Source organism: Stylophora pistillata, chromosome 1 (genome assembly GCF_964205215.1).
Source record: "Stylophora pistillata chromosome 1, jaStyPist1.2, whole genome shotgun sequence".
NCBI classification, from domain to species: domain Eukaryota; kingdom Metazoa; phylum Cnidaria; class Anthozoa; order Scleractinia; family Pocilloporidae; genus Stylophora; species Stylophora pistillata.
The window spans coordinates 54890892-54917702 of NC_142519.1; the positions used below are offsets into that span (position 1 = coordinate 54890892).

The following is a 26811-nucleotide window of genomic DNA, read 5'->3' on the forward strand; positions in this document are numbered from 1 at the left end:
TGAAATTTAGCTTAACTATATTGAAAGTGGGTCGTAGTATGTTTTACAATAACTGTAGAAATTCTACGCGTTCATTGGTCGAGAGTCATTGTCAATAAGGTGATAGATGATAAAATTGACGTATGTAATACAACGCTCACCAATCCTTGCCATATCGGCAAAGAATTTTTCTCGAAAAACAATGACAAATTTCTGAAAAATGGACAGTAGCGAATATACGAATTGTAAGATCGGCATACGCGGAGAAATTTTTGAACAGGAAGTTGTCGAAGTGGAAGAAAAAGTGAAGGAAAAATCCTCCATAAAAGAGAGCCGGTTTTCAATTCACAAGGTTGAAAGAGCACGAGCTTATAGAAATACCTGCCGATGCCGAGGTAAAGGGCTCAAAAAAATAAAAACCAAGTGAGCGATAAGAACAATTCAGGGTGACAGAGTCTATTGACACCGTCACTTACTGGTATTTCATTTTAGAAGTCATTACCTAACACAGATTAGAACAACAACAGCACAAATAACAGAGCTACGATCGATAACGTCACACGCGGGTGATTCTCCGAAAACTTTGGAGTATAAGCTGCGTGAAAATTTCAATGTTATTTTAAAAAATTGTAAAATAATAAAATAATATTGTAAAATAATATTGTAAAATAATATTGTAAAATAATATTGTAAAATAATATTGTAATATTTTAAAATAATGGCACGATTTGCATCAAGTAGACAGTTTGTATTAATAACACTGCTAAGGACCAGTCAATATATATCGCCTTGGAAGGAGTCGGAAGATTTTTTTCCTTTTTTGGAAAGGGGCAATCACATGGTTTGCGGAAGAAACGGAGGGGGGCATCAGTTGTGGCTGAGGATAAAGTGGAGATTATAGAAAATTGACTGCCAATGGGGGGGGGGGTTGGGGGGTTGGGAGGGATGGGAGCATTAGAATACTTCAGAGCATTAGGGGGAGATCAGGCCCTAGGTGACAGATAATGACCGGTCCCCTGGCTAAGGTTTCCTACGCCTATAAATATAAATTACATCATCGATTCCATCGATAAGTGAGGAAGCCAGTCGAATGCGTTAGCGCTCGGAACAAGTTTAACATACCCCACCGCAAGTAAAATAAAACAATGGGCAACCTATCATAGAAGTAATTGTCTTTTCATACAAGTATTGAGATACTATATCTGCAAATTGTTGCAGCTTAACACGACTGTCCTCCGCTACAGCAGTGCCTTAACGCGTTACGATGAGCTATGCATATTTTTCATGCAATGTAGGAGTTTTTAAAGGAGTATATGGAAGTTGAGTCGATTTTACTTTTAGCCAGAATAATATATAGTCATTTTAAAAATTGGACCAACAGAGATTCTCCAAAAACTTGCTAATATTGGAGGTCGCTCTGATTTCCTCTGCGCATACCTTCTTTTTTAATGAGAAATTATTTACAATTGATAATGGACAAATTGCTTTTTTTTTTGCACTTATAATATCAAAGTAAGCTGTACGCAGACTTAATACTTGTCATTAACTTGCCTGTTTTTAGGAAAATTACAACTGCAGTTCTTACGTTACTAGGTGGTAATTTTATATGCAATCTGCCGAATCATGCTAATTCGTTAATTTTGTAGAAAAGAAAAACGGTGAAGCCAGTTACATTGTAAGTCGTCTTCTGCAAAAACATGATGGGATGCCCATTTTGTGCGAGGTTGGCTATTGTGTTAATATGATCAGTGCTTTTCAGAAACGATGCAGTATGATTCATGGAAAATGAGAGCCTAGGATTTATGGAAAATGTTTGCACTGTTACATAATCAGTGCTTTACTTTTTTCCATTATTCATGGAAAATCTTTGGTTGTGATCCTAATAATTCTCTTTTTTCAGGAAAGCTTCGATGGCTTCAATCACTTACCACTTGCAACTAATTATGATTATTTTGTATATGTATACCCATAATATAAAGCCATTGGCTCTCATCGCTCATTGCTAATGTTTTTTAGGAGTCAACGTTCTTGCTATCGTGTGTAAGGATGTAGTTAAATCTATGCGCCTCAATTTGGAAACATGTTTCAGAAAACTGAAAACTGTTAATGCGTGTAAAGGTAATAAAATAAAAAAAGGGTAGTGTTATGAAAAACTATCCAGCTGCCTGTAAAAAAAATCCTCAGGTATTAGAAAGCTTAAATTCTTGATCTGAGTCCAATCGTTAAGTATCCAGAACAAGCAGGGTTCTCAAAACAGCTAATACCTTAATGAACAGTTGACTTACATTTTAAAATCATATCAACTGGCCTATAGAGTAAAATACATCATCTAAAATCGTTATCAAAATCATAAAACCATAGTATTATTATTATAAAAATCATTGTCATCATCAATATCAGAGGTATTTTTTTGAGGCTGATAGTTTCGAAAGAAACTGTTTGGGGCTGCGTCGGTGGGAGTAACGAAATAATTTGGATATATCAACAAAGTTGAAGTGGTGAATTGGCCACCGTAACTATTACAAAAGCTGACGTTTCGAGCGTTAACCCTTCGTCGGAGCGAATAGAGGAATTCGCTCTATTCGCTCCGACGAAGGGCTAACGCTCGAAACGTCAGCTTTTGTAATCGTTACGGTGGCCAATTTACCACTTCAACTTTGTTGATATATCCAAATTATTTTTTTGAGGAACGAGTAAAGGGTAAAGCTAATCAAAAACACTAAAAATTCCTTAATTACTGCTCCTTTTACCGAATAGGCCCACTTTCATTCAATAACGTTCTAGAATACTTCAAAACTTTACAGCATTTCACAATCAAAACAAAAATTTGTTACGAGATTTTTATAATCCAGAATGTGTGTAGTAAAATTTACAAATTAAGTCCCACAGAGGACATCGAAATAAACTGTCAAGAAATCGGATATAAAGCAGGTGTAAAATCATGGTTATGAACTCTTCTCTACTTTCCCTTCCATGGATCTGTTTTTTTTCCCTCAGCTTTCGACTTACAAATCTTTTTTCAAATTCTATCGAAGAAATGGGAAAAAACCGGTTTCCTTAAATTGGTTTGAATGCTTAATGGTACGGACACAGAAAAAGTGATGGGACACGAAAACAAAGACACGATAGGAGTAAAAAATTCATCGTGATAGTTTCATTCAAAAATTCAGTGCTGGGTTAGTAGTAATGTCTGAGTGGTGTCCTGGAATAGCGAGACTTAGTTTAAATGAAATGTGTTAGAGAACACATTCTACACTGAACAGGACAAATAACAGTGTCATATTGTTGTCACGTGACATACAGTAAAAAAACAACTCGAAGAGCCCAAATAAGATTTGACAAACCTTTTCGCACATATTTTTCACCAATCACAAACTAGCCCTCTTGTTCGAATACATTTCTAAAGCTCTGTTAACAGTATCTTTACTCAAAACAAAAATTTTCATAAAACATTTTTATCATCAGCAATGAATATACCGGTATTAGGATTAACAAATTAAGTCTGGCTTAGAAAAATTATCAAATTAAACATTTTGTCCTCAATAAAAAATAATATCAAGAAATCGGATGTTAACGCCTGTCAAATTATGTTTATGCGAATCTGAATAATAGCGCCACAAGATAATCGTATTATTTGTATTATTGTCGTCTATACCACTTAAACTTAATTATCCTCTCTCTGTTCTTTCATAATTCGATATAGGTTCATTCTGTGTATCTAATACCACAGCGTGTTAAGCTAAGGTTCTTTTGATTAACGAGTGGATAACCAAACGACATTGTGCCGTATCGACCCTTTATATTCTATCGTAACTAATGGAAATCCCTCCTGAAAAGCAACAGGAGTGAAGAGGAACGAGCACTTTGCCCATGTCCACGAAATTTTTAATTATACTCCAGCTGAGATGCTGGTTTAAACAAACCTTTGATAGAAGCACAATGGTCGCGACACAAATGCAAGCTGAAGTGAAAAACCGCCGATCTGCATCGAAAAGTAAATAAATGGTTATTAATTTCACCGTTAGACATTTGCGGGAGTTATCAGCCTTGGGATAAATGGTAAGTGTTTTAGACCCTTTCTGACAATCTTTAACTCTTTGCTGATAAGGTAAAGTGAACTGTTCGTTCTCTTTCAATTGAAATGTTGAAATAAATCATCAAATATTCAGTCAAAAGAATATGCAAATTTGATATAACCTAGTTGAAAAAAATTCGTCAATGTGTACGTGTCTTTGATCTGCCATGTTTTCCATCATCGCTAATCAGCATAGAGTGCCCTATATTTAAATGACATTCAGTCCAGCGGTGGAAAAATCAAGTCAGCTCATTCTTCGGCAATTTTTTGTATCTATTGAGATGAACGTCGTCAGGAAAAAATAATCCAAATTTCGGGACACGTTGCGATAATAACTTGCACAATCCAACCAAATGAAAAGAATATAGATACAAGCAAGGTTTATGTGCTGTATCCAGCACGAACGCCACCGCTTACACAGTACTAGCGTCTTTGCTAAACCAGACGCCGACAAAACGTTTATCAAGTTTGAAGTTATGCTCGCGGTGAGTGTCGTTCATGTTAAAGATGCCAAGATGTTTTGAGGTTGTCATAAATCTCCAAATCATGTAACATAAAAAATCACCAATGAAATTAGTTTGTTTTCCTTGCATTTGGGCATTTAACCAGTGTTTCGTCCTTTTAAAGAAATAGTCCTCTTCAACTTGGACTTAGCGTGACGAGCGAAAAGTGAACAGTAGGCCAGTATGCCTCGGTATTGTATTAATGATTTTATGCAGGTGAATGATGTAACAAGGTAATACATGTCTAAACGCAGGTGTCTAGGGGAGATATATTCTTTAAGTGTGATCTTCCGCTCTCGATCAAATATTGCCCTTTTTGTTTTGGTAAGTATTTAAGTTGTTTTTACCCTTACAAGGGCATTCTCGGCATTGAAAAATCAAAAATTGCTTTGAGTTTTATTTTCAGACTCCTCTCTCTGAAAGATACCGCAAGGAAACCTGAGAACTAAGTAGAGCAAAAATATGACGTCGGTAGGCTCAAGAATCGATCAAAAAATCTACTCTAGCTGAATGTCTTGTTTACATTCTTTTTGCTTATCGGTTGTTTCAAGTAACAAATAAAACTTTGGTAGGACTTCTATTGTGTTAAGACAAATGCTCATTGAAAAATTCACGAAAAGAGGCACTGAGAGCTAGAACATTCTTTCCATCTTTTTTTAATTTAAACTCATCAAAACACTTCAGCCGAATCCCTGTATCAAATAATGAGATCATTATTATTATGTTGATCAATACTCTTTGAAAGATGTTAACATTAATGTCAAGTACGTGGTTTGTAAACACGATTGCCTCCTGACATTGTACATGTCATCTTTCATCATAACTCACAAAACGTAAATAACAGTAATGGTCTGGAGAACTGTTTATACAACTCAGCTACTGACATGTTTGCAAAGTACGAATATTAATGAGGTGTGAGATAATTAAATAACCTTGGAGGTCTCGTCAGAGAAAGCGAAACCATTATTCTTTTAAAGGTAATTTGGAAGCGACAGAAATTGATCGAACACTACGCGTTCATTACAAACAAGAATCCCTGATTTTTTCAAACGAGCTCTAAGGTAATGAGAATTCTTCCATTTAACTACATTTATGAAAACGTTAATTTGCTTGCATAAAATTACGATTACAATAGAGCCTAATTGCTTAATAGAGGGCCCGTACCTTCGAAGCAAGAGGGGCAATTAGGGCAGCTACCGAACGTCTTTATACATCCTGCTTAACTCAAAAATGACATGGATTTCATAGAAATCATCTCGTTATGGGGCGGGAAATTTTCGCTTAAACGCACACTTATAATATCTTTCTTACACGTCCTCCAAACTTGTTTAGAAAGTTTAATTTAACAAAACAAATATTTATTGACAGGGAGAATGAGTCGTTCAATTGATTTCTTTCAATTAAGGCTTTGAAAACCAATCTTTCAATGGAGTGCCACCATTAACGACGAAACTTTTTATGAAAACAGGTCAAGAGAGAGTGGACTTGAAAAACATACTCACAAGGGTGCAAGATCGAAAACAGTAAGTTCAGACATAGTTATGCTTAATAAGCCAAACGAAACGTGATGAAAGCATTTCATGGGCAAGCTGCCCTAAAGGTCGTCATGTCTATCCCAGCTTCTTAATTAGATCCCTAAATTTATCCCAAAACGGTCATGAGCATGCTTACCTGGGTGAAGCAGATCAAATACGTTTCAACAACTTTTTTGTAACGACTATGCCTTGAATATAACGTCCCAAATTAGTGAATATGACAACGCAGAAACGGAAGTTTCTCTCATTCAATTTAATGGGTTTGACGGTGTTCTCCACATCTGACCTTTGTAATAAAACGAGCTAAAAAAATCGTGATTTCTGTCACTTTTGACTCAAAGTGATTTATTCTGAGGCACGTATATGGGCTGTTTGCAATAAGTCCGACGTATGAATCTTTAAGATAGCCTGGTCCTCGAGAGAAGGTTGAATAATAAGGTGGGAAAGCAAATTAAGTTCATTTTCGTTATTGATAAGAAGGACTTTGGGAGAAATTTGTTTTGATAGGATATTTACAGTTGTTTTGAAAATGCGCTTTGATGTGAAGCTAACGTTCCTGGAATGTAAAAAGCGCGAATTTTTCAATGATATTAACTTCAAGTTAAACTCAAATGATTCATAAGGAGACTAGTTCACCTCAAAAGGCTTGTATTAAGGAACTGAAATGGTTGAAAGGTGTATCACAAATGGTTCAACTTTAATTTATTTGCCAAGCGATTGCTTTCGGTTCCCTCTAAGTCTTTCCCGAAATGAAGTCAGCAACAGGACTCGGCGCTCGTGCTTAGAGCCATTTTAATACGGGAAGTACTTCAAGTAAAAGAAAAAGGAACGTCGAACGTCGAGGAAAAAGCGAGAGAAGTCCCTATCTGGGATATTTATGTAAACAAGACGATAATTAGATCAGACAGGGGAATTCGAAAAGAAAATGATATGTCAACGAGCCCGTTTGTAATATTTATACGTATCCTTTTACCCGTGGTAATTTAAAAAGAAAATTAGAAGAATGATGTAGATGTTTACTGCGCAGCAATGAGAAGAACAATTCCTCAGGAACTGTCGACCTTTTCCGAATTTTGTTGACAAAGAAACTATCATGAATGATTAAGGAGTGTATAATCCCTAGAGATTGAATGAACTTATTCAGTTTGCAAAAGCAGTCGAAGATCAATGGCGATCGATCATCCACTGAACAAGAATGATGCACGCCAGCAAGAAACGGAACTAAGCTGTCAATACAAAATAACCAAAACCACTTAGGCCCTTGAAATTGATATGCTTAGCTCAACTAAGAAGTCAATTAAAAATGGTAAATAAACGTTGGGTTAGTTCACCTAACGTTAAAAACAATATATGTTATCTTAACTTGATTGCTTTTGAACTGATTCGAGCTGCTCTCCTAACAAATGATATCCCAGATACGATAATTAGGTTAAAGATAGACAAAAGTTTCAAAAAAGAGTCCTTCAGGTACATGTATCGATACTGATTCAACAAATTGAAGTTTGGAAGAAAGTTTCTACCAAACTTTTCAGCTTAACATGGACCTATATCGGTCGGTCTAAAAAGTAACAAAATCGTTTTGTTCCAAAATCCGCGTAAATCTCTTCAAAATGGAACATGATTTTTCCTTTGAGCAGATTTCCATACGCTACTATTTGATCATAATTACCATTTTGAAAATCATTACAGCATAAATCACCGAACTTGAACCCTTCGGTGAAGGACTCATTAAATTTTACTTAATATCTCCACCACTTGGAAACAGTTATAGCCTGTGCTAGTTGTACGAAAAGATGATATTACTTTTGTGACTTTAAAAAGTCTCATTCACACCGAGAATTTGCATAAGCTTTGTCATAATCCTCTTTTAACACTAACTCACCATACAAGAAAATACTGTACAATCCAGCATTACCTTTGAAATCACTCCCGCGGAGTTGTTATTACATTTCGTGTGTGTTTTTCGTGTGAAACCTAAGTTGTGGATAAGTCACACTTCATAATAACTCATTGATGCTGAAACATTTATAAAGTGAAGTTGGAGTGGTTTATTTCGTAGCAACAAATAGCTTGTCTTGTAGAATGTGTTTTTACATACACATAATAACAATAGACTTCACAATAATTACTTTAGAACTTGGACAGAAACATTCATTTTTCGCACGGAATCAAAACTGCCTCCGGAAAATGCCGAAAACCATTGTATCAGGTTGTTAACTGCAAGTAAAACTACCCGATGTATTCGCCGGTAGTCCATCAAAATGACTTTCGAACAGCATTGCAAATAATCTTCAAGTACCAACTGCGGTATTAGCTTTCAAATCTTTTCCCTGTAACTTTGATTCAGCTGTGTTTTTAAAAACCTAGGAATCAAAAGGTAATCTTGGCAACGACTCTTTTCCGTCCAAGCAATGATTCTACCAGTTTTCCAATCGATGCGGGCCGTTTAAATATAAACTCACGGTTTGGCCTGTAATAGATTCAAAACAAACATTCATAAACAAATGTCATCTGTTATTCCTTATCAAAACCTCTACGAATTTCAATGACGGCGGTCTTTGTTTTCTCCGCTGCGCATATTTTCTTAGCTTAAGGAAACAACCACACGACAAGAATATAATAAAAGACTCAATTTCAATGCCACCGAGGCGTTTAAAAATTTATCCAGTTATTATGAGAAATAGATTGAGACAACATTGTAATATTTCTCCACTGATCGCCTCGTCTTCATCTAAAGGAAAAACCGATCGAATCTGACAGGAGCACCGAGCTAAGAAATTAAATCGGCATTTAAAAGGCACGTAGCGAAAAGACGGAGTCCTGTCTTCATTTTAGTTAAAAGCAAAAAGGGTTCAACGCGCAAAAAAAAAAAAAAAAAAAACTCCATGGTAATCTCCATTTGGTTCAAAAAGGAAATAACCCAACAATGGACACTTTTCAATTTAAATGTCATCCACACCTGATATCAGATGGAAAAGGTATATCGAAGTCGGTCTAATGCCTCGTAGCTACTAATTGAGCTTAGATTTGCAGAAAGGAAACCGAACGCCTTTTCGTCTCTCAAGAGACGGTGAGATGTTTTAGATACATACGAAACGCGATATGTAAGAGAGGCTATAGACTCCCTTCTGTTGAATCACGTTTGATTCTTGTTTTTAGAGATCTCCGATTTCACTTTTTATCTTCAACAGCTAAAGAACACAGCAACCGAGATTTCCGCTCTGGAAACCGTAAGTAACCTCAGTTTTTCTCTCCCAATTATTTCTTGGGTATCATTACAATTTAAGAAGCGATTCGTCGCCATCAACAGTAAATTTCGTGGTTGAACCACGTAGATTTACTTTGAGATTTAAGTCTGAGCGGAAATTTCCTTTCAGTCGCCTTAATGCAAAATACCACTGAGAATTTAAGTAAATCATCAAATGTCTACCGGCTTCAGGCAATAGGAAATAGAAGTTTTAGCCGAATTTAATTATAATAAATTTAGTTCTGTGTCGATTCTAATCTTCTCATTTAGTATACGTGATGTTTTCTCGCGCCACAGAGAGTTCGCCAAATGAAAGCCGTACTTTGTAAGGAAATTTGTTTTATATAGCGGTTGTTTGAAGCAAGTTGTGTTTGCTTATATAGAGTTTATGAGAAATGAATAGGAGCATTCTTTGCGGGAGGGCTTGTTCAGCGAGCAATGCAAATAGCAATAAATCCGATCAAATACGGTCTAAGTTCTCTAAATCTCTGGGTCTTTTCTCTAATTGCCAGAGCTGTACTGACTTAAAAGAAGCATAACATTTCCCAGCGCTTTTTTAAACCACTAGGAAAATTACTGAATGATGCCTGAAGATGTTCTTTACTGGTGTATTCCCTTTTTTTTTTTTTGGCTCTTTCTCCTTTTTTTTAGTATTATTACATTTTTTATGACAAACCCTCCTTTTACGCCGATAACCGCAGGGGTACAGAGAATATCAGTAAGGAATGGAGGTGTCCAAGTAAATTCCCTTTGATTACATCTATTCATTTAAAACAACGTCCAATTTCTTCGTCAGAGAAAATCTCGATAGGTAAGGATTATGTTTTCCGCTCAATCCATTTATATCTTACACAAAGCAAAAATGTTTGGATCTGGTGCGAGAAGGACCGAGTTGTGTCGGTGTATATCACTTAGTTTTAACCTTCCTTGCTCTACTTAAGTAGTTGTTCAAAAGATTATCTTCAATCAACGTAATGCAAAACGCTAAAAACAAAAATCAATCATGCTGCCCTCGTTACGACCGCTATGTACGCTGGCATGTTCTTAGCGGCTTTACTTTCTAATACAGTACCACAATTAAAATAAAAACAGTCGTAACAGTAGTAACTAGAAAGTAATATTTTTTCTCAACTTTGGTGGGAACGCATGCGTAAAAGCTATTGAATTGATTAATCTGGAGTCACCTTGTTATGCTTATGAAGAATTCGCTGTGTCGCTCCACATCCAAACTAGTGGTGGTAGCCATTTTTTCGTTCACATCAACCCTCATTTTCATCATACTTCCGAATGCTTTTTTATTTTTGATGGATTCACTTTTGGCACGTTCAGAAAATTTTATTTCCTAAGACATGGAAAATATCGAGGTTTGGTGCTGTTATCTACTTTGGCCATTTTTCCCACAGAGATTGAAGACAATGAGCAAATGATTCTCGTATAGTTATGTTAAGCGACTGCAGGGAAGCTGCAACATAGCATCTGAATGGCACACAATCAATTTCTGGTTTCAGTTCCTTTCTCAAAATAAATTCAGTTGGAATGTGCGAAGAAAACAAACATCTTCAAACAAACATCTTCAAACAAACATCTTCTTAGTGAACATTAAGGAATTCACTAGTAAAAAGAAAAACGAAATAAAAACAGAACAATGGTTGTGCACGTGCGTTATTTATCTTTGTAAATTTCGATGCGTCCTCTGCAAAACAACAACGTGAAATGACTAAACTTTGCGTTGTCTGGAGAACGTGAACGACGACGGCTAATTTTTTAAAATTCTATTTCTAACACAAAAATTTGTTCCACATTCAGTTTCGAGATAGCTTTGACAGTGAGAAACAAACTAAATAATTATAGAGTACCACTGACGAGATACCAAGGTAATATACAAGTTCATTTTTCAACCAACGTTGTCCAAGGCGTCACCGTCGTTTCTCAAACTCTCTAATGCCTCGTAAAACAAATGATGATAAATTTGTTAACAAATGAATTGTTCAGTCTCGTCTTGTTCAGTTAATCGATTGACAAAGAGGAAAGACCAAGAACATTGGCCAGTGGTGTCTTCCGGCCTTTTTGCTGAGTAGGCCGATTGTTTCATTTGTCAGTTATGGGCGAGTGGCCGGGTAGTTTGAGTTTTCAAAAGTTGGTCGGCTTTTTTTTTCCGTAGTTCCCTACGTCAGTAGATTATAAGAACTTCGCAAATGAACATACAACCATAGAAAAGCTATTGGAAATCTGTCTAAAAAATGTTGGTTTTCATACAGTTGGATTGGCATGGAAGAGTACACAATAGGGGCTTATACATTTATAGAAGTTCAAACTTGAAGAAGATTCTGGTACGAGTTAGCACGCCTCACTCCTCCAAGAAGGTTATCAGCGTCATCAAAAATCTTCATTTCTGGTTTTTCTATGGCGCCTACATTTTAAGAACTTTTCCTCGGGCAAATTTAATTAAGATTTTGTTATCGTGAAAGGAATGTCATACGCCACATTTTGGACTTTAATTAGAATTAGAATTAGAATTGAATTAAATTCGAAATGTAACTTTGATCTACTTTATTAAGAGTTTTGTCCCTATATGCTTGGTCATATTTTGAATTAATTAATTATAGCTTTAGGTAGCTTCTTTGATACCTTAACTATCACGAAGATAAAAAAAAAAATAGATCGTTTGAAAAAGATAAAAATTCCTAAGAATATCGATATTCAATTCTGAATTTTTTCTAAAGTGGTCTTCTTATGGTAAAAATCGGAAAATTCCTAAAATAAACACGAATATTGAAAAACGGCGGTTGCGAATATGACATATCATGTGTAAGGGCGTGTGTTTTATCAACAATTGTGTTTTCGGGCAGCCACACATCGCTAAAAGTAGCTTGCGTGCGCTCGAGAGCGATGCAATACTATTGTAGTTTTTATCACTTTGTAGATTTAGACTCCCTTAAAGTAATTCTATAATCATGACGATAAATAGCCCCAGGTATTATGAGCTTAAGTGCATTTAGATAATCAAAAATTAATGCTAGTACTAAACTAGAGGTCGTCCCGATGGAAACACATTGTATGAATTACCAAATGGTATCGTTAAATAATAAGAATTTTCTTTCGGGTTGAGATAAAATCCATGCATATCAATTCAATCATCCTCTTTTAGCAAAAATATTCGAAATAAAAGGAAACTTCAGATTTTTCTCACTTAACTGGTTAAATTCACTATTTCAGACTTCCATCGACTTGATAGTTTTTGCATTTTCCGTGGAAATTGAAATTATTACCTGTTAATTATTGACAAAAAAAAAAACAACAAATTGATATGATATAGGCACCACAAAAACTATCTAACTTTACTGGATTGTAAGAACCAGACTCTAAATTTTTAAAGACCATGTTTATTGGAATCAAGGAAGGTATTATCCCCTGATGCAATTCCCTCGAAGAGTCCACTTCCTTTTAGTTTTTTTGTCTACTAGCATTTGTCTCACGGAGCACTTTGTTTGTAAAATGCACTCTCTATTTCTACTCACGAAGTTAAGATAGACAACTAAATTTAGACATTTTAGGTTCCCAACGACACTCCCTCGCACCATAACATCATTAACCTTTATCGGATTATGTGAAAACAAATTCCTCATTTCAGGAGTCAAGACTGTTGCTAAGAACAAAATCACCATAAAAGAAGTCTCTATCTTCCCGGAAATTTCCAAATATAAGTCGACTTTCTTTTCCCTATTTGCCTTACTTTGTCTTCAAAACTGCTTTCTTTTTTTTACTTTAGCATGAAATGACACTTTCAGAGATTATTTTAAAGGTTGTGTTTTCTACCGAAAAAAGGGCGTTTTCCTCTGATCAATTTCTATCTTTGCATATAAATGAATTGAGACATTTTAATTGTACTCCGGACAAAAAAAATTTGCTATCAGATCAGGATGTTGACTGCTTGGCATACTTTTCGGCCCTCAGATCGTTCTAGTAACTCAAACGAGATACAGATTGCATTAAAGCTATCTAAAGCTCTCTATATTAGCACGACACCAAAATATTTAAGGTTCCCATTTAAAATTGAATTGGCGTCTAAAGCCCCAACGGCGCAACTTTTCTGAGTAAATTTACTATGCTTGTCACGTTCATAGTTCTCGGTCCTTTGTTCAATTGATATTAATTCCATAATATATCTTTCGCACGAACATGGACTAAAACGTAACATAGCAAAGTCCATCAAGTTCATCAGTGCAATACAAACGTTTTAACTTCATGGAGGATACAAGTCGCAAAGGAAAGGTTGAAAATTTCATTTGTGAAAACAAGGTTCAGTTCTTTCGTGCGAAGAAAAGAATATTCAATTTTCCTTCGTTGCGTTTGACGCGTGAATCCCACAAACCAGGATCGCTAAAAGAATAGATTAAATTACGTCACCAAACGATTGGAAAATCCCTGAATAATATGACCACGTAGCTCTAGGCGTCACTCAACAAAAACTTCATTCAAAATTTCTCACATCAAAAATGTCGAATCGTGCAAAGCTTTAATTAAATTTACTAAACAGCCGAAGAACAATTTAGAAGATAAATTTTTAATTTTTCAAATTAAACGGGTTAAATTCAACCGAAAACAATGGAAAGCTCAACTTTTATTCGACAAAATACATTTTGAACCAGTTGATTCTTTATTTTATAATTTGCACAAAAGCGTTTTCTTTTTAATTCTTCCCTCTTATGAAAAAGCCTTCAGCTATTCAATGCATATATTTCATAAACAAAATAATTATTGAGGCTTTTTTTTTAGTCTGACGTAGCTTTTGAATTCAAAACGATCAGCACAATAATATAAGGAGTGGAATAGGCGTCAACTAGCACCCAACATTCATTTGTGACCATGTTTATAGAACATGACCTATTCGGAACAAGGTATTCTGCAAGGTACTTAGATGCATCCACTTATGGCTTTCGGGCTGAGGTTGCAAAGCAGTCTGGAAAGAGAACCAGAGTTTTTTAATCAGATGATTTAAAAATTCCGTCTAGCCACCAGATGACGGTATATCAGGGAAGCAACAATATTGGTGATGTATGTTAACTACCCCAAAAAGGTAATTACAAAAGAAATGATATATCAGGAAAAAGCTCAGAGTATTTGAAACTTGAGCATGGTGTGTTCTGTGCTTAATCTGCTTCATAAGGTTAAAAAATATTCTTGCCAAGCTGATTTCTACCTAGGTAACACTGTTCTTAGGTTCCTTTTAAGAGAAATCAGCAAACCTTCTGCCGAAATCCTGTAATCCTGTAGCGCTTACACTCCGGATCCATTTTCACATTTTATTTTTTACTCCACAAAATTTCCTGAAACTAGTTGATACCTCACGCGTTTGTTATCCAGTCTCCTTAAATTAAGCAATCTTTGGGTAACGCATGCCACTCAAAAACTGCTTGGGATTTTTCTATCAATATACACTCAAAACTTTGCGTCCAATTAAAGTCTACCGTTCTAACGTACCACAAATTTGTTATTCAAACATTTTATTTGTATCGAACTAAGGATGTATAAAATATCATTCAGAACGCAACGCACGTAAAGTACATAAGTGTACAAGTTGTACCAAATTAATGTCGGGAAAACATTCAAAATCATCAAGTATTGCTGCATGCAATCTATGATGGAGAGCATATACTGAGTCGGACATTACGAAAAAGGGTCGTAGAGTTCCTTTGATCAGAAGCATTTTCCATCAAGTATAATTTGTACTCTCAAAGCACAACCAAGAATCCCTTAAATCAGATTCCAATCAGCATATGTCATTCTAACGATTATTTCCACGATAAACCTATTAAAATTGATCGGAAGTTAATCACCAGACTGAGCTACATCATAATTGCTCAAACTCCGAGCAGCCGCTTAGGTCTCAAACCTGATATCATTAAAATATAAAGACAGAAATAGATGGAATAGTAGGAAATGGTTCAATCTTCATGCAAACTAAAGTCAAGAACTCAGTTTTCAATTAAGGACAAATACTATTACGTTGCAAGATTAAATGCCACCTGAAATGGTTATTTGTCGAAGTCCTTCAAGCATGCACACTTGCACACTTCTGTTAACTTTTATGATGCTAACTAGTAGTAAACCGATTATTGCCAACTGAAATTCAGTTCACGTTCAAACAATGTGTTCAAAGTCAATAGTGAAGGCCATCTCTTATGAGTTTATCCCATCAGTAAATCATGGACGGTACTAATTCTTTTTGAACTTAGTGACCTTCAGGCCATGTTGATACAAACATCCAATTTACAATTAATTGTATATGTACAAGGTTTGAAAGGAAGGGAAATTATTTGTATTTTAGCACAAAAAAACCAGCGCCCTTCAGTCAATGGAAAGATACAAAAAAATGGCTATAGCGTTTTAGCCAGACTCATCGTGAAGAGCATTTTTCCTTATAAAATCTCCTTAAATGATCCTTCAGAAAAGATTCTTTAGACACAGTTCTTCAGGAAGGTAATCTTTCCAGCAAAATTAACCAGAGTATCTTTCTGAGTAGGCTTTTGTCTGGCTCTGAGGAAGAAACGATTTTTTTTTTCTAAAAATGCCGAATGTTCAGGAAACAATTTATCCGGACTTCGGTTATCAGTTTTAAAATATTTCTTAGAAAAAGCCGTTTACAAAATAAATCTACAATAGTAGCAAACACTCACATTACCCAGAATCTTTTCAAAATGGGTAACGTGCTTGTCAAAATGTTTTCCGATGAAAATGGGTTTTCAGGCCAAGGAATTAATTATCTTTTATAACGCTAAAATTTTGGGCGGAAAGGGCGCCAAAGGAAAAGACAAAAGCGCAGAAACTGAACACCAATTATACCTCCAGGACTTAAAAACTTTTATTTCGTCCATTAAGCAATTATGGCTGAAAAGCTTGCACTTCGTGAACCACTACTCAAGGTCCGCAAATCAACGCTTAGAAATTGACTGATGTAAATCCCCTTTTGTGCTCGACGCTTTGATGTCTTCCAAGAATAATCGATTCATAAACAATGAATACTGCACAAATTATTTGTAGTATTTAAGTTGTCAGCACCTGTCCTTTTCTCTTGTTCGTGTAATATTGGATCGATGTAGTGCGATCATAAAATTCATTTAGCCTGGTCAGTTGCATAGCAGTTTTTCTCGATCTGTATCGACTTGCAAAATCGCCATCAAGAGTGTTGCAATCACCCGGCGAGTAAAAAGAAGTATCCTCGATCGAGGTAAGCGAAAGTGTCCTCTTGAGTTTAGTCCAAGTTTTTTCTGTCAATACTATGTTACACGCCTTTCGATTGACAAAAATCTTTTTAAAAAAAGGTGTTTCCCTTCCGACTTAATGAAATTCTCTACTTTAATTACAAGAGAAGCACGGCCAAAAGTTTTTCTCACCTTTGTATTGAAAAAGGAATCGCTTGACAACTTAGTAGTGTTACAGAGCATGATCTCTTATAAACTGATTGTCTTAACTATTGGTAAAGCAAGCGTTTTTCTTCTTTTTAAATTTGAAATACGTCCTTTTCATTCTTAAGAAGCAGACTCTCTGGCCAGGAATTATAAAATACATTTCGACGAATTTTTGCCTTTGCTTCAGCGAAATTCGAAATTATCAAAATCGGCAAATCTTCCTCAACAGAAGGATGACTAAAACCATGAAAATTCTGTGGTATAAATTTTTTAGTGAATAATTTTTCACAGAAAGGATGAGGTAGCTGCCATGCAATATTCTTTATTTGTAAAAGAGTATAAACGCATTGCAATTTAATAATATTACGCCTCGAGAAAAGCAATTAATGCAAATATTCCAAATGTGATTTTGTGACAGCGTTTGATTACGGCCTGAAGTTATGGCAGAAAAGACTGTGGCTTTAAAAATGTGAGAAAAAGCGCTAGTTAAGGCTCGAATGCTGTTAACAAAGTGAAAAAACGGTGGTTACTGATTCACATGGTCGAATATGTAAAACAAAAACATTATTGGGGGAAACCTCACTTGTTTTGCACCACCTTCTAAAGAACCATGAAAAGGCGAAATTCACAATGAACCAGCGAATAATTCAGCTGAAATTGAAAGGAAAGGAAATGTCCCGTTTTTTTTTAATAACGAGGCAAACTACGTTATTCAAAATATCTGATATTGGATGAGAGAATCTTAATCAGCCCTTCTAAAATAGTTAACTGCAGAAATTGGCGAACAGCTCATATGGAAACTGAATGTGATTCTGATCAAATTTTATACAATTGTGAGAATTAGCGGAAAGGTTGCCGGCTTTCCATTGATACATCATGTTTCTGGAACTATTCCTCATAAGCGTAAATTTGAAGCCTCTGTTTGGTGCTTCTGCCCACAACAAATAGGTCGTCTAATATATTAATGACGCGCTCATAAAGAGAAAATGGATCTTTAACGAACCATCAATGGATCTTTAACGAATCATCAATGGAGCAAGTGAATGGAAATAGTTTTGACTAAGGTTTCGGAAGTCCTTGGGCTTTCATTTAAAGAGCCACCGTCAAATTATGTTGGCGTCATTGTGGTCGAGTTTTTCATTAGTTTTGATGCATGGCAACAAAACATACACAGGGCTGGCAAGTTTGACCGACAACTTGAATCTGAGAAAATTAACGGGGAAATCCCCATTCACAATGGGAATTTATTAGTTAATCTTCTATTCTAAATTCATTTTAATCCTAATCTAAGGCGTGTTATAGTGGACAATGTAGGGGTTTCTTTGCTCTTTTTTACGCTGCTTAGGGTTTATTTCTCAATTTCCTGTTCAAATGTTGATTAGGAAACTAGGAATTCGGGCTAATCGAAATAAAAACACGACCATGAGGAGGTCTTATCTAGAGGAAAATCAACAAATTCCTGTTCCATCTCCTCTGGAAATGCAGGATGATCAAGTCAGCCTAGATTTAACATGTTTGCGTTACAGCGCTACAAGAAAAAAAGAGACTAAAAAGTACTTCTCTTTTCTACACTGATTTTTGTGCATTTACACAGATAAAAGCTCCACCCAAAAAAGAAAAAATTCCTTGGAACCGTTCAGAGCAGACGATAATGTTCAGTTTCCTTAATCACTATTTTTAAAAACTATCATAACTACTAGAGCTGGCGGACATATTTACAACTTCGTTTAACTGACCAACAGAAAACTGCACACAGCTAGAACCAAATAGGTTCTTTCAAAAAAACTGCAAAATGCTTTGGTTATGAGATTCCATTCTTTAAAAGGAAAAAAAGAATGATGAAAACAGTTACCTGAATATTTGGATACACGGCAGTCTGTTTACATAGAATATTCAAAAACAGCTCAGGATGGAAACAGGTGGTAAAAGTGTCAAAGATACATAGATTTGTGATAAGGAATGATTAATTCACCATTTATTAAGACAACATTGTTGATTCAGCTAACATTGATCAAACTAAGTTCAAATTGAGTCGCTGAAACCTTAAACAGTTAGGTCGGTCAGTCAAGTTAGTGCATCTGAATATATTTTTAGTCTAGATAACACATACTCTACAGCATAACGATCCATGTACAGCAAAACACGGAATCTGGTCAGCAATAACTCTCGGCAAGATAGCAATAAATTAAAAAGAGTAATATAGCAATAAATTAAAAAGAGTTCAAGAGCAAAGTGCTTATGAAAATTAACATGCGACCAGATGTATTGTGCTTCTTTTTTGATCTTTATCGAGACAGAGCAAATAATTACCGACAAGGCTACGACGGCCGACTCAATTCTCTTCGTTCATAAACTAGAATTTACAAAGTTCGGACGCTGTCTGAAAAGAAAGAAAGCTTCCCTTAACACGATTGTAAATGATGTCAAAATTGAAAAAAAAAAAAAAAAAAACAATCATCTTTCCTGGATAAAAATGCAGTATTTGATTCAAGCAGAATTCAAACTCACTAGCATGCTGACTGTACCTTTAAAAGCTAGATTCGGTCATGTTTAAATAACAGCATATATTTACTTTATTTATAAAAACATCAGGAGAATGGGAATCGGTAGCAATGATAGCTAAAATTCTTCTTCGCATAAACAAACCAAGGAAGGTAGTAATTAATAGTTAAAAATAGCAAAGTATTCCTTTCCCTCTTTAGACGCAGGTGACAAAGATGGAGCCAGAAAATACGATGTTAAAAACGGCCTAATTTTAGTGGCCGGAACCTTGGCACCTCTGTCAAATTCAGAGGAGGCCGGCTGTCGTATGCCACTGTGAAAAACAGTTTCGCAAAAGTTAACGTGCAGAAAAAAAAAAACGTCTGACAAATGAGAAAATTAAGCGACAGGACAGAACATGAATAATCGGATTTTTCTTTTTCTATGCACTTCCTTCCTAAATCCCATCCAATTCTTGCGTACCTCACAGCCTGGTCGCATAGAAGCAAGGCGAAAGGTAATGTTATTTTCCATCTTTAAAAAAAAAATTAACTTAATGTATGCTGTTATGTGAGATCCCTGAAAAAATGCAAATGTTTCATTTGTAAGAAGCAAAATCCCCCTGGTTAGTATCTGCGAATCTGAAATAAATGCAACTGAGTGCAAATTTATATAGCATAAACCTTTTCGGAAAGAGGAAAGAGGACCTTAGAATTACGGGATTTAGAGTCTTGTGACATTTAACCATACATTCCACTTTTGAAAAGAAAGAGAAGGCAAAGGAAAAGAGAGAAATAGGTAAGTCGTTCTAAAAAGCGTTGCATTTATTTTCTTGTTAGTACAGGGATAATTCCTATAAGGGGAGACTTGTAGCTTATTACTAACCTATTCAGTTTCTGCCGAAGCATTTTTTTTTTCACAATTTTATTATTTTATCCTCGGTGTGTAACAAAAAATGTAAATTATATTTTTCTTTGAGATGCGAGGAAGCAGCACACTGAACAAGGAAAAACTGACAAAATATGCACATCGATTGTTTGGAGGTTGTAATACAGAATATATAAATGACAATGAGCTCACGAAGATCATACCTGTACCTTCAGACTAAATGAAAGACAATAATTTTTTTTAAAACAAGACTAATTTGGCAGCAGTAGATAAAATGTACCACTGTGAAGGCTACTTGAAAAGGAAAATTTTGTTTTAATCAAATCTCATTGAATTTATCCTTCAAAACTTGCGAGATGAAAACTTTGCCTCCAGATCTCACTGAGACATCCAGCTTCAAGTACAAAGTAGAAGATTCTGATCAGTCCGCTTCACACAATATTGTGTACAACTGGCTGTTTCAGCTGCTAAGGGTAAGCTAGTCTGGTTGCGTTTTAAGTGTACGTGTAGTTTTTATATATTGTCAACCGTTGCTCAATTTTCGGTAAAACAAAATATTTTCCAGCCAGGCTCTCAAGGTGAAGAGAAATTCCTCTCAGCTTTCTCAATTTTGCAAGAACGTTTACCAAGTAAATGGCTATGGTTGACCCATAATTTGCAAATGAGAGCACTTTCTTAAAGCTCAGCTAACGGCTGTGCCACCTGCAGCATCTCTTTATCGCTAACTTTCGCAGAATATGTGAAACAATGTTCAAACGACGTCGCCGTAAGAAATTTCTTCGTTTAAAAAAAGTTGCTAAGACCAGAAACTAACAGCGGTCGCCTCAAAGTAGTATTGATGGGGAGGCACCACTCAAAATTTGTATTAACACAAAAAGACGTATTTTTTCTTGCATGGGCGGTATAATATTCCTTGGAGTATAAAATGTTTTGTCTGAAGAAAGAGACAAGTGCCCCAAAGAGTTATTGATTCACAGATCAGCGTGTTTCTAATATCAAGTAACGTGGGCTTTTAGTCAGTGAGAATATAGAATAGCGTTTTTTTCCCCTCAAGCTAGTATCATTAACTCTTAAAACGACAGACAGACAATCAACACAGAAACACCAATTTTACAACTCAGTCGGTTACCCCTCGATCTAGCTTTAGTTTATAGTATAACAGACTGGAGATAAAACTTTGTCATGAAACAGGGGTTTCGATAAAAAGCGGTCAACCGCCGTCTGTTTACCTTGCGAGCAGGCTTCGTGTTTGGGTTTCGCCTCGTCGTCGCAAGCGATCTAAGCCTCGATCGGCAACCGCTTATGTTGTTGAAACCCATAATGAATGGCTTTGTAACTTTGTTTTTCGATTTCCACCTTCGTTAGGACTATCACTTTATTTTATAGCTTTATGTTTTGGCAAAAGGCAATTGGTAATTGTAGGGGATAGATGATAACTTTTGCCCACTCTGTGGTTTCTTCCAGCTGTCACTGAATAGAACGCGTTGATAATAGTATTGGTCACGAGGATGGTATCAATAGGAAAAATCTAACCTCCCTAAGGATGTGAACTCAGTCCAGTTCAAATTATAAGTTATGCTCGTTGACAATCACATTTATCACAGTGAGTTCTCTTATCATATAATTTGCTTAAAAATAAAACGGTTTATGTGTTTTGCAATAAATTGAGAGGTTTTCACAAGCGCCGCTTGACCACCGGCAACCGGCTTTCCGTGAAACCCTGACAATTTTACTGAAGCTGCAAACATGTTTACAAGATACTTAAGGCAGATTACAAAGGCATTTCTGGGGATCGATAGCTAAATGTCTGGATTATGAAAAAGAGGAATATTTGGTTAGATACACGACATGTTCCTGGTGCGCTGGCTCAGTCCAAAATATAAAACCATGTCTAACAACAAACTAATACGTAAGCTAACAGAAGGGCTCGGCTCAAAATAGGATTGCGCAGAACATTGGTAAGTACATTCAGTGAACGTCTTTTTAATTCATTAATACTTCAGAAACTTAGTCGAATGAATAGAAACAAAAACAGGCTCTTTGATGCGATGTTAATAGTACGACTAAAATTTATAAAATTTGATGCTCTGTGGTGTTGTTAACATACATTTTTCGACAGTAGAAAACGACAGGAACAAAAACTTTAACAATGTGATGTTGGCAAAGAGCAAAGTACCCTTGGCAAAACAAAACTTTTGCCGTGATTCCGTGAAATTCAAAAATTGTACAACAACCATGGTGTAAGTTTCTTCACCTTTTTTACGGCAACTGTTTTAACTATGCCTAGCAAAACTGGGCAGTTTACTTACCCTGTGGGAATACCCCTAGTTCGACCATGTGCTTTAGAATCGGGCAGTAAGATGAGAAACGCATTAATGTGCAAGCTTATATTTCAGTTCACAAGCAAAAACCCTTAAGAAAGAGTCTAAGGGTGGCATGAAAGGTTGATTGTAGCTTATTTTAATGCTAGGAGTGCATTTAATGCTACCACGTGCATTTCACCCTATCGGAGGCAACGGGCTGTCTATATGTTTTAAAGGGCGAATGAGCCTCACTCGAACAAAGATAATGTACAGATGAGTTTCGCTTGCGGCGAGAGTTAAACCACATTTAATACTGACTTTTCCAGACTCAAGCTGTTCATGATTCATCCAAAGCACTGAAATCCACTAAATTACAGCACCCGATAATGCAAGTATATAAAGCACCTAAGAGCAATCGGACATTTAACTTATTCTTTATTCCTAACGCATTTTGTTCCAGAAAATCCCTTTCTTCCTCGGGGCAACGCCATCATAGAAATGTAAATTTAATGCTGAAGCCCCTTGAAAAAGAACCGAGAAAACTATTTTTCAAAATGAACAGTTCAACATTGCTATAAAAGAATACATTTGCATACAATGACCAAAATTCCAGCGGCTTCTATAATATTTTCACGACAAAAACTACTATGAAATAAAAGCCTTGTAACCCCCGCAAGATGGTCCAAACATTTAACTTTAACTGACAATATTATAAAGTAAAATTTATGTATATGTACTTCATATACATAAATACAGACACACTCTGGTCTCGACGAATCTAATTATTTGCAGCAATAAAACCGTCAAAAGAAAGCATTTTCGTTTGTGCTAATTTATAACACTCACAATAACGTAAGCTCTTAAAGGCACTTAAATAACTTTAATTCTTAGCGGCGCAAACTGGACTCAAATCGCACGAAAGCGTACATTTTGCACGATTTGTAACAAAAAACATCTTCGAATTCAATTTTCGTTAAGATAAAGATTCAAAAGGACCACAAATTTCTAAAATATGACACATTTTCGCAGTGCATCTTAATCTCAATACACTTAATGAACTCTAGTGTATCTGAGGCGGTAAACGTCGAACTCATTTCACGTTAAGTGTTATTAGTTGGCGGTCGATTTGCATTGTTCACTAAATCCTCTCAAATCTCCACCTGTATTAATATGGGTAGTTACGAAATGAACCTCGACTAATGGGAGTTAAAAGCAAGGAGATGGTTTTGTATCCACCATTTGAAGATGACCATGTCCCGTGGTAAACATTTATCTTCTTTCTTTTAAGATAAACAGCGACATTACAGCCTTGATTGAGCTAGGGTTGCCAAAACGATTAAAGTTATTCGTCAAAAATTGGATAATTTATGGCTTCTTCTGCTTAGTGGACCGACCTGTTCAATGCTTTAGAAAGGAAATTAGCTCATTTCTCTTTAGCTTTTATCTGATTCGAAATTAAATGCCGTCAAAATATATTTAACATAACGCTTAATGGTCCGATGTCATTTCATATTATTAATCCAGATTTTCTCATTTACACAGGTAGTACTTCCGACTGTATTGAGGATATCAAGTCGAAAAAATTTTAAAAAAAGTGCATATTTAGCCCAAAAAGAAAACTGTGGAAGAACGCTCTTTGTTGCGCCGAGGAACTGTAGTTGAGAACCAAAAGTCTTCCATATCCTTTCTGACGTGGTGTGAGATCTTTTCGTTTGTTACGTACCCGTCAAACAACTGCCCTGTCAACTGGAAAGCACTTTTAGTCCAATATTGCCATCGAAATAGATAATACTCCATTTCCTGTCAACCGTGGGGGATAAGCGGAGATTTTCAATTAGAAAACCCGCAAGCAGAGACTTAGCAATTTACAAGCGTCAGTAGCATCGCTAACAGCCGCACGAAGATTGCAAGCCATGAATCATACAAACAGCACCAAGCCAGGAGCAAAACTGAATGATTCAGTGACTGGCGGCATCTACGATCCTCTAAATATTCTTTCATTCAGCTGCTTGCTTCTTATTATGACTCTGACCTTATTCGGAAATGCACTTGTTATTCTCGCCTTCAAGAGGAACACTAAGATTCGCACAGTAACTAACTACTTCGTTGTATCTTTAGCCGTGGCTGATATCTTGGTTGCCCTCGTATCCATGCCGATATGGGCTGCTTATCTCATGTCCGGGGTGCAGCTCGAAGAGGTTTTCCTAAAAGTATGGACATTTATGGATATTCTCTGCGGGGTGGCTTCCATAATAAACTTGACCGCAATTAGCATCGAAAGGTACTTCTGTATCACTTATCCTCTTAATTATCACACCACGATGACGTCAACGAAGGCTATAACTACCATCATTGTCATCTGGATATTTTCTATCGTTATGTCCTCTCTTAAGATTATCCTATGGCTGTGGCCTCCACCAAAATACGAACTAATGGTAGTTATCAGCTGCTTTTTTGTGCCACTTTTAATTATGTGTATATCCTACAGATTTATTTTCAAGACCGCGCGCTTTCAAGCGCGTCAAATAGCGCTCATGATAAACGGCAACGTCAAAAACTTTCTTCTGGCGTCGGAGATGCGCGCCGCAAAAACGCTAGCCGTCGTAATGGGCGCTTTTGTCATCAGTTGGGGACCTTTCTTCATTGTAAACATCGTTTATGGATTTTGTGAAAGTTGTGTAACAGAACAATCCGTGGTGGTAGCCAAATGGATGCACTACTCAAACTCTGTGTTTAACCCCATTGTGTACGCGTGTATGAACAAGGAATTCAGAAAGGCATTCTGTATTATACTTTTTGGACGAAAACGATGTTGCAGACCAAGAGGAAGAACCGAAACAACCACAGATCAGACTGAACTTACCCTAGGAAATCACATTTGATTTGTAACTCCTGCATCCGCAAGCTTGATACCTTGCCAAATATTATCAGGAGTACCGTAGAAACCTAGGCCACTTATACACATTTCGTTTATTTTTGGTAGAAGGAAACACGCTAAAGAATGCTCTTAAGTGAGCTGAATTTGTCGGGTGCACTAATGAAAAACTCTTTAAAACATTTCATGTGCTTACAACAAGGTTCCAACATGGGACAGATGATACGGTTTCTGCTGTAAGTGTAAGCCTATGGCCTACATTAGTTGAATTAGACCATTAGTTGCTGATCAGGCTAATTTGAGTGCTTGTGTATTGAGTATATACATAAGATACCTCCATTTCTAAACTTCACGGACCGGTTATTGAAACAAAGTTTAGCCGTTGTTTGACAAAACCGTATTCTAAGCCATCTTCAAGTGGGCCGAACCTTTCTCTGAACCTTTATATTTGTGACCAATGTTAAGAGAACCGAAAGCTAATAGTGGAAGGACATTTATCTAATTTGATCAATCCTATTATAGTGAATTCAGAGGCCCAGTGTTTACCTAAAACCACGGTTTGGGTTTGGCCTCGTGTGAATAATCAGCCCAGTTTTCTACCTATACCACTGTTTTGCCACAGTCGCTGCAAAGCTAAGACATAACTGTATCAGTTCAATGGCATCCTCTCAGTCGGTGTAAACTTCTGAAAATCGATATACTGCTAGGTTATTATGATAAAAGCAATAATTTCTTTGATATAACCGCTTCCCGTTCGGAGAAAAAATTTTTTTTGGACCAGACTTATCTCACCTTACTTAGCTAACGTGAATCTAAGACAGTGAATCAGCTTCCACACAACTACGACATAAAAATTCAAATGTATCTCCTCCTTTTAAATCTGTCAACTCACCTTTGCTCATAAATTTCATTTGTTTTTCTTCCACTGTTGTCTCGCATGTTAAATTAAATCACTCTTTTGGGAAAAAGCAAGGAATATAGCCACCTTTTCTCTTCCTGGACATTTATCTAATTTGATCAATCCTATTATAATAATTCTACTCCTGGCAGAGGAGAATTTAAAGGACTGTGATTCTCAAACACCAGGAAAAGCCGAACATATGAGAGAACCTGCTTCATTACATAAAACTTAGTTACGAGTGAATAAAAACAGCTCACCCCGCAAATACTCGATTATTTTCCAGAGAACTGCTTTGTCTGCGATCCATGAATGTACTACGCTTGAGACAGTTCATTGCTTTGAAACGTCCAAACATTCGTAAAACCGCTGCATTCAAGTGTTCATAACTAATGGACTTCAGCGCCATTTCGTTTCTTTGTCAACAAAATACCGCGCGCAATAGTCAGCGGTCAACACGCAACTAATCCTACCCGTTCATAACTGTGCGGCATCAAAATTGGTTGTAATAGCGCGACGCAAAGAGATCGTTTCGTTACAAGATATTGTCAGCTTGATGGGTAACGACGTCTCTTAAAAGACATAATATTTTATTTCTAAAAATCGTTCGCTGGCAAA

The 26811-nt window shown here is 36.2% G+C and overlaps 2 protein-coding genes across 8 annotated transcripts in view; one reads left to right on the forward strand and one right to left on the reverse strand.

Annotated features, from left to right (window-relative positions):
• The window catches only part of LOC111320922 (octopamine receptor beta-2R), a 37723-nt gene extending 33762 nt beyond the window's left edge, over positions 1-3961 (reverse strand). Inside the window, exon 1 of the mRNA XM_088763143.1 lies at positions 3903-3961. The gene's annotated coding sequence lies outside the window, so the exon portion shown is untranslated. The remainder of the gene's footprint in view (positions 1-3902) is intronic.
• A 2024-nt stretch (positions 3962-5985) lies between these two features.
• On the forward strand, positions 5986-26220 carry LOC111320923 (histamine H2 receptor). Of its 7 annotated transcripts, none has more exons than XM_022923666.2 (3): positions 5986-6080; positions 9284-9322; positions 23963-26220. In XM_022923666.2, the coding sequence occupies exon 3, from the start codon at positions 24334-24336 to the stop codon at positions 25300-25302; it is 969 nt and encodes a 322-aa protein (XP_022779401.1). In that variant the 5' UTR covers positions 5986-6080; positions 9284-9322; positions 23963-24333; the 3' UTR covers positions 25303-26220. The 7 variants fall into 7 exon arrangements, with proteins under 7 accessions (XP_022779401.1, XP_022779398.1, XP_088619315.1 ...); XM_022923663.2 differs by lacking the exon at positions 5986-6080 and adding an exon at positions 6427-6530; XM_022923662.2 differs by lacking the exon at positions 5986-6080 and adding an exon at positions 8559-9162.
• The last annotated feature ends 591 nt before the right edge of the window (positions 26221-26811 follow it).